General features: G+C 41.0%; 1 protein-coding gene across 8 annotated transcripts in view; it reads right to left on the bottom strand.

The window, feature by feature from the left end:
• Positions 1-13,920, bottom strand: part of PKHD1 (PKHD1 ciliary IPT domain containing fibrocystin/polyductin) — a 429,303-nt gene that overhangs the window by 405,241 nt on the left and 10,142 nt on the right. For 7 of the 8 annotated variants that reach the window (XM_074333066.2, XM_088795661.1, XM_088795663.1 and 4 more), the window contains exons 6-14: positions 13,554-13,667; positions 11,190-11,247; positions 7,668-7,746; positions 6,448-6,522; positions 5,291-5,355; positions 4,743-4,782; positions 3,816-3,886; positions 2,316-2,417; positions 1,377-1,472 (exon numbers count right to left, since the gene is read on the bottom strand). In XM_074333066.2, coding sequence (XP_074189167.2) covers positions 1,377-1,472; positions 2,316-2,417; positions 3,816-3,886; positions 4,743-4,782; positions 5,291-5,355; positions 6,448-6,522; positions 7,668-7,746; positions 11,190-11,247; positions 13,554-13,667 — 700 coding nt within the window. The remainder of the gene's footprint in view (positions 1-1,376; positions 1,473-2,315; positions 2,418-3,815; positions 3,887-4,742; positions 4,783-5,290; positions 5,356-6,447; positions 6,523-7,667; positions 7,747-11,189; positions 11,248-13,553; positions 13,668-13,920) is intronic. The other variant, XM_019734773.3, reaches the window with a different exon arrangement.

Genomic DNA, 13,920 nt, shown 5'->3' with positions numbered 1-13,920 from the left:
GAGTAAGCAGAAAAATCACAGCATATTTTACTACATTACTTGAGGTTTCTCAACCTCAGCACTATTGACATTTTGGGCTGGATAACAATTATGGAGGCTGTCCTGTGCACTAAAGGATGTTTAGTGGCACCTCTGGACACTAGCCACGAGTCCAGTAGCAGCACCACCACCATCCCAGTTGTAACCACCAGACATTGCCAAATGTCCCCTGGGGACCTTTGAGAACTGCTGCTTTACATAATAATTTGCCCTACTTCTATGGAAGAAACTTCAAACGTCTTCATAAAGACACTGTTCCCTCTCAAAAACAGCTGCACTCAGGAAATTATCCTACCATTACCCAAGTAGTTAAAGCAGCAACTGCTCAAAGAGGGGACAGCTCTCTATTTCCTGACACAGAAAACACATTCGATCCATCACTTGCTTCAGTAGTTTTTCTTTCCTTGGATGGGAGTTTTCACTGAGTAAAAACTGCAGATCTGGGACCTGGAAAATGCTCAAGCCAAAGCTTTGCATGCATTTTCACACCTGAATGGTCTTTCTTTAGAGAGGTTTCTCCACCCCGCTGAGTTACTTTCCTTGTAAGTGCTGAGCTTCTGGAGTTCAGCAAACTGGCTGTAGTTTAAGCATGAATCAGTCCTGTGGGGCAGATAGGGAATACAGACGTGCAGCCTGTGGTTCCGGGTTGCATGACAGCCAACTGCACTGAGTTCCTAACTACGCCCAAGCCTCCAGTTCTAATGCTTAGCAGAAAAGTGCTCCAGAGGTGTTCTTTACATTTGCAGCCACGACATGGAAGCTTTAAACAGAGGAGGACTGATGGAACCCGCAACCTTATGTTCTCTATTTGTGCCCACTAAGCCACAAACGGGGGGCAATGTCACAATACAGCCCTACTTTTCAAAGTAGCAGACAGGTGCTGCAGAGAAGAAGAAACAACATTTAAATGTACCTAATTCTGCCGGGCTCTCAGGCCTTGTCTAATGCTGTCCTTACGAGCACAGAAGAGTACCTTCTAGTGCTTCCATCTTCTTAGACAATGGGCATTCAGCTGACCCAGAGTAGGGAAAGAGGCAGTTCAGGGGTTCCCGCTAGGAGCTATAACAATGAGTTGATTACAGTTATGATCCCCACTGAACCAACCCATTGGTCATCTCTCTGGTTGGGGCTAAAAGCGCAGAATGTCGCCGAGCGTATGAATAAAGCAAAGAGCTGCTAAGAAACAAGAGCCCTGACAGCGGTATCATGGACCCAGAACTCACTGAGCTAACCACGCAAAAGCTGAGACAGAAGGCAAACACTCTCATTTCTACTTCCAGGCCCCTCAGGCTTAGAATGTAGCCAGAGGCCAGTGAACAGCCCCGTGACTGCCTTACCTGCCTGAGGAGCGGTGAGCCTTGCCCCTTCTCCTGGAGCCCTAGTGGTGCATTCAATCTTCCTGGGAGACACACGTCTAACATCACATGGAATGCCTGAGGAGAATTTTTCCAATTAGTTTAGAGATAGAGATAAAGATAGACGTGTGTATGTAGATTTGACAAGACCACAGACCCAACTCTGAAGCAGACAGGCTCCTACTCTAAGGCAAAGGGTTGAATATGAAAAGCACAGCAAAAGTTGTCATCTCAACTGAAGGAGGCCAGGAAAGGGAGAGTGCAGAGCAGTAGAGCATAGAGCATCTTAAAATTTAAAAAAAAGGAAAGCAATGCAACGCATTGCCATTCATTGAGGACGTACTGAACCACTCAGCTAAGCCTGGGAAGGTACGGGTGACATGAGAGTGCTAGGACATTTTTCTGTATCCTTGGTGTCACCAACTAGAGGAGTATCCCAGTAGGCAGGAGAGTATCCCAGTAGGCAGGAGAAAAGCTTCTAGTCAGTTTCCTCAAAAGGGTTTGCCATGGGGGCATTCCAGAAGAATGTGCACAGCAATTGCCAGCTCACCCTTTCTTGTCCTTACAGAGAGTGCTAAGGAAGAGTGTGGGGGCTGCCTTTTCGACCTTTGTTGTGAAGGTCGCAGCTGTGAAGAGGCAGCTGTGCTTTGCCCTACTCCACACTCCCAAAATGGAATTGCCCATGAATTGTGAGTGTGTCTGCAGTACATTCTATTCCTGTTACATGTTTGCAAAACTGCAGGGGCGCAATCCCACCTGGTCTCAACTAAACACAGGTAAAATACCCTAGAGCAGCGTGGCACAATGAGCGGGAAAAGACAAAGATTCTTCCCCCCAACCTTCTCCATGCCATAAGAGATACATCATCTCCCAACAGTATTTAAAACTGGGAACTATTTTCAGTCATTTCAACTTAATTACCTGCAACGGTAACCTGGACAGGAGTGTCAAAGAAGTCTCCTGTAATTGTGATGTCTGTGCCTCCCCCAAGGCTGCCGGTTTCTGGAAACACAGACAGTATTTCTACAAGAAAAAAAAATAGAAGCATTCAACTGTAGACCAGGATGTGACCCAGATAATAATACAATAATAGAAACTATCAATTTATTTCTTACCTTAACTTTCTAAGACTAGCAACAGTCGGAATTTTTGCAGTAATAGTCATTTAAAAATGTACATGCTAAGAAAAGGATTCCCCTATAACAATATGTATAATAACATACACAGGATCAGTATTTATAAGGAAAGAGAAATGCAGTCACTCAGGCTATCAGCATAAATCCCTACAAACCATGATGCTTTCTTAGGAAATCTGTCTCCTGACCTCAAGGACTCTAGTTACAAGTCACGCAACAGTAGGCTATATTTATGGAGGAATCAGTTTTGGATGCACCAAGCTATGCCTCAGTTTATCCATATGAGTCTGCAATTTGCTCTAAGCAAAAGAATCAGTTACACTGTCTTCAGTGCCCTTACACTCCTCCCATCCTACAAGCCCCTTCCCCTGTGCACTCACACCTCATACCCAGTCCTTTCATGCTGCCTTCTGATTACTTTAAAACCCTTAGGGAATATGTCACATATCCCAAAGAATTTAGCTTTTTCTGATCCTTTCCTTGCCTATGATAAAATTATCACTATCATCATCATCTCAAGTGCTTCTTCAAACTTACTCCAAAAGAGATTAATTACACTGTTTAAAGAAGATAAAGACAAGGGTCAAAACTCAGCTTTTGCAGAATTAGCTTATCTGGGGAATAACTGGCATTTGCCCCATGACCTACAAAATTTCTTGTACTTCTGACAAAAGTAGATTCCGCTGCCTCTGGAACCTGAAACTATCTCACAGACACTTTTTCAGTGGCTTTGTGATTGTACTCAAGCCTCGAATCGAAGTACTCTTCTTTAGTAGCCAATTTTCTTGTTCTGAGTTGAGTTCACAATTTCACGCTAGTTTCCAATGTTCAGCTTTCATTTTTTAGTATGGAGGTGTACTCATCAGATAGCAACACAATAGCTTAGTGTCAGTATCAGAAACTCATACATTGTTGAATGAATGAATGCTCAGAGGTGCAATGTTAAAGTAACTGAAAAAAAATGTGCTTTTGGATTTTTCAGTGCTACCTCTTTTGTGTTATTTTTCAGAACATAGAACAAGGATGGCTTCCCTTTCTTTTATCCAGTCTATATCCAGAAACTTTGTATAGAAGTCTATGATCAAGCCTTTTTATTAAAACTAAAGCTGATGCTCATACAAGTAACTATTTCTCATGCAAAACCAAAAGGTCATCCATGATTGTAGGGACGGCTTCAAGTGTTAACGGTAACAGAGAAATAGCCAAAAGAAAGGGAAGGAGGGTTCCAACCTTCAGGGAGGTGTGAGGGAAGGAGTGAGTAGTATAAGGTGAAGGGAAATAGTACCTGAGTATGTCTGGTACAGGAAAAGTTCCTGTTTAGCACTGATCCGCCATGCATTCTTATGTACCATTGACCTTCAAAAAAGACAAAATTGTGTTTTAAATGAAAACAGCATCTGAAATTGCACATTTTTTAATTGGCTGCCTGAAAGGAAGATCATGGACCAACCTCTAGTGGACTTTAGAACAGTTTGGACACCAGCTCCCTTTGATGACTAGAGAATGATACTAGTGGGGCAAAGTGTGTACTCTGATCTAGAAAATTATTGCATGAGAATAATAATACGTACTTCACAGAGTACAAAAAGCATTAAATGGAACGATGAATGTGAAAGGGCCTGGTATGGAGCTGGCCTATAGTAGGTATTCAACAGATATTAGTTTTCTTCCTTCCTAAATTAAAGAGCAAAGGAAAGAGAGAGAATACATACTTTGACTTGTGTAGCTTTGGGTAACATGTCACCAGCATCACACTGAAATTAATATTAGCTAGAAAATGCACTTTGAAGGAAAACACCAGCCAAATTACATAGTGACAGAATATAAGGTAAGTCATACAGAAAGAAATGTATGTTTCCAAAGCTCTATAAAACTTGCACCCTTTCCTTTTCAAAATTCCTGGAATGGTACAATGTATTTCATAAACCTAGTACCATTTTAAATGTACAGCATTATGAGATTGCTTACGATGCAATTCCCAAAATTCTGTACCATCACCACATTAAAATATGTACACTCTCTCAAGATGAATACATAGAACACAACTGTATTCACTCAAGTAAAAGAAATCAAGTGGTTACACAGGGTTTTATTACTTCATTCTGTTCATGTATGTTTGAAATTGTCTGTTATAAAAGGTTAAAGAAAGTACGAAAAAGGAGAGAGGAATAATATAAGATGAAGATAAATTTGGTTACTCCCAGTTACTTACTTTCCTTTGTTAAATACTGAGAAGCTAACATTCTGGGAGCCTGGAACAGAAAGAAACAGACATCAGTACAAGAACGTGCGTGAAGCACCTCGGCCAGACCATTGCTACCATTAACCCAAGGACTCTAGACATCACCAAGTTACCACCTAAACTTGTAATATCCTTAATGGCGCCCAAAACAAACATCTCCCAGACCTGTACCTGCAGCAATGTTGATTTCCAACAATAAAAGGAGAAATGTAATAGTGTAAGTAAGAGCCCAGCAAGTAAGAGCCCAGGCTTGGGGTTAGATTGAGCGTGAGAAAGCCTGCTCCACTGGTTACCAGCTTCAATTTTATCACCTATAAAGGGAAAATATTCCACCAACCTCACAGGTTTATTATGAGGACTAAATTAGCTAATATTTAAGCTGTGTTTTTCAGAGAGTTATCAACAAATGGTAGCTATTATTATCATCCTTTTGAGAACCAATTCTTGAAATAGTTTTTCTCCAGACACAGAGAAAGAAATGGTTGAGATTTTAAAATCACGTTCCTTGTCAAACATACCAATATAGCTGCCTTCCACATGGCACTGCAGTGTCCCAAGTCCGTGGTCTTCCTGAATAGCGTAGCTAGGAAAAGAAAAACCAGAGGTAATTATTACCAGACAACTCAGTTCAGAAGCTCTAATTCTTTAACCAGGAAAGTAAAAAATAAAATAAAATACAAATTAGCCAGAGAAAATTGGTGGATACTGAAAGTGCAATGAGCTCACTGGGGCAAATGCTTAGGGTAATACTAGCTAGAGTTATCATCAATACATTTGCTACTAGTCAAACATACAGTGTGAGAGACAAAATGTAACTTACTCCTACCCTACAGTTGGTCCTTCCTTTCCAAAATCTGATTTATGACAAAAATAACAAAATCTTTACCAAAAAAAAAAGAAAATCTGTTAGCAAGTGTGAACTCAAAAAGGACAATCCTGAGCCAAACAAACTTAAGACACCAGGAAGCAACCACATTATAGAATTTGGCTCTACTAAATGCTGTCCCTAAAAAGCTAAAACCATAGGTGTAATTCTTGTGTTGGCCTCAAAGGAAGATTAATCCACATTGTCCAGAGTGAAGTAAAAATCCAACAAAATGTTGGTTATCTGAACTGTAAGCAAGTAGACATACATTTTTTAAATTGTAATTAAAATAAACAAACAAATGTAAAAATTTTAGTCACTCTTTTCTTTAGCTAGTCATTATAGTATCAGGGTTCAGAGCATGAACTCTGGAAGCTGGTCAGTCCACCAGAGTTTGAATCCTAGCTCTGCGACTTGCACTGTAGGAGACACTGAGCAAGTAACTTAACTCTCTGTGCCTCAGTTTTCTTATCTGTAAATTGAGACTAATAAGTGTATGTACCCACAAGATTACTGAATAACTTAAATGTAAAACATTAGAGCAGAGCATGGCCTATAGTAAGCACTTAGTAAGGATTAGCTATTGTTTTCAAGAAAGGTTTCAGAATCCCCTTCAGTTTGAATTTCGAATCAGTTACTCTGTTTTTTCAAGTAAGTCTAAAGATAAAGCAGTCAACAGTTATGGATGATTTATATTAAAAAGTCGGGGTGTGTGTGTGTGTGTGTGTGTGTGTGTGTGTGCACGCGTGTGTGTGTTCTATCCAGGTGGAAGAACCTAAATGCATATATGTTAGCAAGAAAGACACTCACCAGCTTCCCATCTGTCTGTTTACAAGAGAGCAAGGAGTGACCCATTTGTCTCCTTGAGCTTCCAAGATCAATGGACTGGATAAAAAAATGGGAACAAAAGATAAGAGAAAATAGTGCAACGCTCCCAGGCAAAACTGAGAGGAAACACTATTATGAAGATTCTCCTCTAGATTTATAGGGCATTACTACAGATGGCTAAAGGCTGTCGTCTAGGAGATGCTGAATCAAATTCTCAGCCTAAACATAGGGGTGTACAACATTGCTTCATGGTCTCTGTTTTCATGCCGCAGAGGAAGCATGTCCTCTTTCCCAAAAAAACCTTCATCATCTCCACATTTCCTATATTGGGTCTACACAAAGTTATAGCAGAGTTTAGGCCTTTGTTCCCCCTTTCAAAGATGGTATCCCAGATCAATGCTGAGATGGGACCAAGTAGTAAATATGGTATATTGCCAATGGTGTGCTTGGGGCTTCTACCCTCCACAGAAAAAAATAATTTCCTTTCCAGACAAGCTGACCATTACTTAATGCCAGAAATGTAGATCTGGAGAGTAGTTCCTTCTACTTTACAAATTCTCACTGTAATTGCTTAATACGCTGAATAAACACAGTTGCTTAGAGCTTCCCACAAACATCACCACTTTAGTATGATACTTTCCCTCTTATTCTCCTGTCTCCCTAGCATGGATGATTTATTAATAGGATCACTTAAAAAATATCTCCAGTGAAAAATGTAATGTTGACATCTTAATAATTCCCAGAAAACATTAAAAACTCAATGGCTTTCAGTCCTTCCTCCATACTTCCTCTGATCACACTAATAGAATTTATAAATGCACAAATGTAACAACCAAGAGAGGAAGTTAATGGTCTTTTGGGTTCACACATTGTTTTATAAAGAATTTATTTCATCCTGAGAAACAAAAGGGAGAAGGGTAAGAATCGAAAAAAGAATAGCCACAGATGCAATTATAGTACAATTCACACTGAGCCCAGAGTGACTAGTTGTCAGTAAATAAATGGACAAATTTAATCGTCCAGTCACAATTACATTAACAAAGTTTGCTGAAGCCCAGCTCACCAGGGACCATAAACTGCAAAGAGGAAAATAGCAATTCTGTGCCAATTGCTTACAATTTATTGCTATCAAGGAAACTGGTCCCAGGAAGCAATGTAGCATATTTGTAACTAGTCGTGCACAGAAACAAACACACACTTACCTGTCAATGTACTCAGCATCAAAATCAAAGGTTTCTAATCTTCCTGTGATAATCCAGCCATACACATGTATTAGTTTTCCTGTTTTAAAAGATTTTGTTAGATTTACTTAGCTCAAACTCTACATGTATAAAACATATTTCTTTTTGTGCATCTACTCAGTATGGCTAAGCTGGTCACGACTGAGAATATTCACTTTTTTATAAACTGTACAACAGGAAAGGATCACCAAATATGATCCAGTGATTGATATTACACATTAGAAAGGCCAAAAAAAAAAAAAAAAGAGAACATTATTGCAATCATAGACTTAATCATTTAAGTGTGGAGCAGGGAAGGAATAACGGGTCTTCCTCACAGTCTCAGAAGCATGAGGATTTCAAGAGGAGGGGGCCAGTGTCCACACACTGCCCTGTTCTACTCTCTTGGCTGTGTGGGGACCATCCACCCAACATGGCATTGAAGAGAAACATGCCTTGGAGTGCTCCACACTTCATGACACTTTCCTCTGGATGCTTGCTAGTAAGAACACCTGTGATATGAGGAGACTCACACCACACGCTCTGGTGGGTATTGGGGATACTAAATTTTTTTCTGTATCTCAGAGTACAAAAGATAAATACCACGATTGACTCAAATGGACAGGAACTAAGAAAGCAGTGCATGAGATAGCAGAATTATGGCTTAAGGGATGGGCCATTCATGTCTCATTCATTCAATAAATGTACTCATGTTCAAAGATAGGGCAAATTGGGGATCCACAAACAGTTGGGGTCTGTCTTGCCCACTGATAAATGGATGACTTCCACTGCTGGGGTGCCCACTATGTGTCTTACAGGGATTTCCATTGAGTATTAAGTTTTTTTCCTTAATACTCCCTCCTTTGAGACCATAAGAATGAAGTTACAGGAATCAGCATTCTCCTTTGAGCAAGGTGGACTCTCAGTACTACCCCCACCCCCTCTGCTTATAGGAGTTGGGAAAGAAACCTAAAGTAGCCCCTTCGCAGTAAGAGTTTGGGGGCCCCTAACAGATGCTACATGGGCCGATTTCTTCCATAGTTGAAAAATACCTAAACTCAGTTCTGTGTACCTGCCTGAGACAAGGTTTTAAGCAACCACACCACAGCAAGGGAATGATGTTAAAGTTGACCATACAACCCCACACCTTCCAAATAATTACAGAATACATTACACATAACTGTCTTCAAAATAATTACAGAATTTAACCACCTATGCTGTAATATTTCAGCATCACAAATAATGTTTACAGATGAGAGAGTTGGTGGTTAATAATGTAAAAAGTGGAGGGAAAAGGGCACCTATGGGGTTCCTGAGGCACTGAATTCAGAGGACTTTGAGTTTCTTCATGGCCACACATAAGGCTGTGAAAGAACACTGCCAAGAAGCTGTTCCCATCACACTGTGCTTGTGTTTTATTAACAGGAAGTGTCTTTCATCTGCAGTCATTCGATGGCTGACATTAAAATAATGGGAACCTTCAAGGAAGTTTTACAGCCACTTCATAGGTGAATGAGTAGAAAGAGAGGGAGCCTAATGATTTAAACAAAGGCCATAGAATTGGCAAAACCCTATTGTCTGAAGGTCTCTGCTATTGCTAGCAATAGGCAAAATAATTCTCTTTTACTTTAGGAGAATAAAGAATTGAGGGCTAAATTATCGATTTCCTGACTTTAATGGACATGATTTCTAGCTTTGACAAACAAAATTTTAGTAACTATTAACAGGTTATAGAAATTAGGAATTCCTGAGGGTTTTTGCTTTGTTTCTAAGAAGAGACAGAGAGAGAGAGAGAGAGAGAGAGAGAGAGAGAGAGAATCCCCAACAGAAGCTGACAAATGGCTAGGCCGGACCATGGTGCTGAAAAGATTCTGCATCACAGTGGAGAACTGCTAACCACATACAGAAATTCAACTGCTCAAAAAACCTCATCTCTCCTGTCCCCACCACCTCCCTCATCTCTGGCTGCTACTCTGGCCGTGCTTCCCAAAGGAAATGAAAGTAATCTTCTAGAAAGTGATATCAAAGATGCAGTCGTGTAGATCCTGCCTGGAGAGACCGCTCCAACCAGGCCAGTCACCAGTTGTTCCTCCAGAAGGTGGAGGAGATAGTGGGTGGAACTCAAACTCAGTGGGAGAAATGGACTTGACGGTCTGGGTGCCAGCTGCCATCCCATTTCACACATCCAAGGGCTGGCTACTTTTTCATCCCTCACCCTAACAAGACTTCTGCCATCAAAACAGGAGCTTTCTGATACTGGGGCAGTAAGGACCCAAATGTCTGCATGTGACTGTCACAGATCCGATCTCTTTATAATAAAACATTATCGTGTCTTGATTATTCAGACAAATGAAAGATACAGATCTGTGAATAACCTGCACTAAGAAGATAAAACCAAATGTATACTCTTTAGGACATCATTTAAATGCACACATACATAATCTGTGACTATATACACACACGTACACACAAACACACACACACACACACACAAATGTACAAACACTTTGTAATAACTCAGATATTCATTTTGACTTTCTTGAGCAGCCAAGCCATTGAAAACAACTAGGTCAAGTTTATGCACTTAGACACAACCACATATAAAAATTTAGCAACTTGTATCCTCATACTTAGATCACCTGGAAACCCTGAACAAATGAAAAGCCTGAACTAGATGTAGGACTTTGCCAAGAATTAGACAGCAAATGACATCTAATCCTAGCTGTGTCTACAACTTAGTCTTGAGGTGGTGGGCTTAGCGGTTCCTGAACGTCTTAGTCTCAATCCCTCCTTTTCTGTAAGTCCCCCAGCTTTCTCTCCTCTGCTATCCTGGCCTTTGCATTATATGCGTTAACTCATAAACAAGCCCCCAGGATAAGGATCAGGGTTAACGGTCTGCATGTGCTATCCAACACTGCTCAACACAGGACAAAATGTTGGCATGTGGGTTCACTCTGGACTCTGACTCTGTAGGTTCAAATCTCAGCGGTACACTTATTAGCGGTATGACTTTAGGCAAGTTACTTAACCTTTTGGTATCTCATTTCCTCATTTGCAAAATGGGAATAATAAAAGTTCCTCTATAATCAGGTTCTTGTGAGGATATGGTAACAAAATATGTGCTAAAAGCTTAGAACAGAACCTGGTTCACAGGAAGTTTTAATAAAGCTTCGCTATTCTGTCGGTGATTATCAAGTTACAAGCAATGATGATTTCTATTACCCCCATTCTAACGCTGCACCTGGTTTGATTTTGCCGGCCTCTTTTTCTTTTTATGTTTGGATTCCTTTTGTTATCAGTGAAGTAACAGAGCAGAAGCACCCAGAGGTGAAACCAAACCAGGTTAAAAATAAACCAGAGGTTGACACTTATTTTCAAAACAGCATCAGAGAAAAAGCTAAATTTTCCCATTTATGGAGACCACCCACCTTGAACAGAAGAGTTTGCAATAAGCTCTGGCAAAGGGATTCATAAATATTCCTATTTTAATAAGAAATTTCTTACCTGGAACTCCACTTGGTGGATTAACTTGGTAAACAATGGGTGTCTGCGCCCTGGAAAACTGTTTTGAAAATGTTATTACAAGTGAGCGTTTCATTAGAGTATCACAACCACAAACAAAAGAAGGACAAGTCACTGCACACAGAGCATTGAGCTAAGGCAGTAAATGATTACATTTCCTCAAATCACCTTACATCTATTTCTTTTCATCTTCATAATATTTCTGTGATGCAGAGATGTCCAATATTATTATACCTCTTCCCTAGATAGGTAAAGGAATTTGATCAAGGTCATATAGCGCTCTACCTTGCACCATACTGTCCAAACCTTGGCAAGCTTGTTTCTGTTTGCCCACCTGCCAGACCCATGAACATGCTTTACCAGAAGGAAAGATAGGCAGGCCACGCTTTAAAACACCAACCTTTCAATTCCATTATTATAACTGAGTATCTTGGGGTCTTGAAGGGTTTTTTTTTTGTTTTTTTTTTCTAGACAATAATTTGCTTATATAAATGGAAAGGATTGCAACTTAAATTATCATCAATCCGTATGATGGCAGGGATTAGCAAACTACGAGAAAATTGAAAGTTGAATAGGCAAACAAGTGAGGTGCTTAGTGGGAAAATTGAAGATGCCTGTTGGGAGGGAAATGATACAAATAGTTCAAGGAATGGGAAGAAACATTACTCTTCAAGAAGGAGGGAAACTGCACTGATGGAGAAGGGGGATCCTGTGAAAGCCTGGTCATGGCACTCCAAATCATCTGGTGATGCGCCTCCTTCCAGAGCATTTCCTCTGCTAACCATTAATTCCCAAAGTCAGGAACAATGCCTGACTCAGTCACTGTTGTATCCCTGTGCATAGCACGGTGTGTGGAAGACATCCAAATTTTTGTGAACGAATGGAGTGGACCAACCTGAGATGACTGATATACTGCCTGGAAGCAGAGGGGAGAATGAGAAAATCCCAGGAATTCTATCTTGCCTATAAGCATGTGGATTAGTCCCAGATTAGTGCATTTCACAGTCAGGGTCAGTGTGAGGAAACCAAGAAGCATAAGAATGGACTGCCCAGGCCAAGGTGTGACCCATGAGCTAAAAACTCCCAGGAAGAGCCCCGGTCCCCACCCCCCTTGCCACCCTCACCCCCAACCTCCTCTAGGTGCCTAGACCACCTCCATTCCCCACAACCTGTGTACTTCCCATTTGCAAAACAAAGACAGCAAATTGTTTTGTTTGGTCTGCTTCTAGCACCCCAGGAGTCCACCTTCCCAGGAAGAATATCACCAAAGAATAACTACGTGGTTACTCAACAGCCCTAATCAGACACTGAGAATCAAAGACATTTCCACAAATCTGACGGCAGCTTGGCAAGTACAGCTTTAAGTATTGATCCACCGGGCTGTTCATTCCGCTGTCAAGCCTAGTTTCCTCCCTTTCTAAGAGAGAGTGTTAGAAAATAGTTCAGAGAAAATATGTACAGTCAGGGGGTCAAAATAAGAATGCTGTGACCTCATCGGTTGGGAGCTGGCTCTGATCTCACCAAAAGATAAAGATTAACGCAATTCCACACACACCTGCCAAACACATAATCCCGACTGTGACCTCCCAGCGTCCTGCTGCACCCAGGCCTTCAAACCCCCTGGGATGCCTTCATACCATTGTCATTTCCATTGCAACTTTATTATAAGTGCCTCATGAAGTAGAGTAGTTGTTATGGCCTCTTCTCACAGATGTTAGAAACTGAGGCAGATGAAACAACCCAGTCCAAACCAAATAAGGAAACATACCTCTTGATTTCCAACTTGAAATAGAACACCGACTGCTCAGTTTGTAAGCCTTCCACCAGAAGTGTGGGGGGAGCAGAGTGATTCCTCTACCACTCCCTCCCAGCTCTCAGCACATGGTGGGGCAGGCTCAGTGTTCAACCTCAAAAAAGCCTTCACTTGTGATTCTCTCTGAGCTGACACAACATAAAATAGTACATTCCTAAGAGAAATAAGCCCCTGGTCACCCACCAAGCTAGAGACATGACAAAGTGAAAAATTAATGAGCTTCCAAATCAAGCTTCCTGCATGCTGGTCCTTGAAAGGAAGTCAGGACAGCAGCAGCAAGATGGGAGAGAGGAGAAGCAGCGGATTAGAATGATAAAACCACAGCCACCAGCTGCTTGAGAAACCTTCTGTGAGTTGTTCAAACTTGTCAGTGCTTGAAGCAGGCTCTTTGGAGTGGACTGGGGAGAAGAAATTAATTTTTAATACTCACGATTCCCCAGTCCCAGCCCCAAAACAAAGAGACATACCGTGTTTTATTTAGCTTGCAATGCCTCTCATTAACTGCATCCCCTGGTGATTTTTCATCAACTCACCAAGGTAGTTGAACCACTGAAGAACTTGTTTCCTTTAATGTGCAGTTTTAGGAAGTCTTTCTCTTCTCTCCCCTTGCTCTCCTTTCCATCTTTCATAAGTAGGAAAACTACTGTCTGGTTGAAAGGACATCAAAGCCGAAAGCAGCATGGTGAGTAAGGAGCAAGCTCGGCCACCTCTCTTCTGTTATATTCACTGAGACAGTGTGGAGGGGGTAGTGTGGGTCTTAATAAGAAAGAATGATATTTTTTTTCTGTGTCTATGTGCAGAAGGAAAATTCCAGAAAAGAAGATCCTCTTGGAACATGAAACAAGTTGTTAAATGCAAATTGACAGCAAATTCCAAATTTGGAAAATGAATTGCCTATAT

Source organism: Rhinolophus sinicus, chromosome 2, assembly GCF_057876585.1.
Source record: "Rhinolophus sinicus isolate RSI-liver-muscle chromosome 2, RSI-T2T, whole genome shotgun sequence".
Taxonomy (NCBI): domain Eukaryota; kingdom Metazoa; phylum Chordata; class Mammalia; order Chiroptera; family Rhinolophidae; genus Rhinolophus; species Rhinolophus sinicus.
Note: the sequence above shows the minus strand (reverse complement) of the source record. Positions and strands in the feature narration are given on the sequence as shown.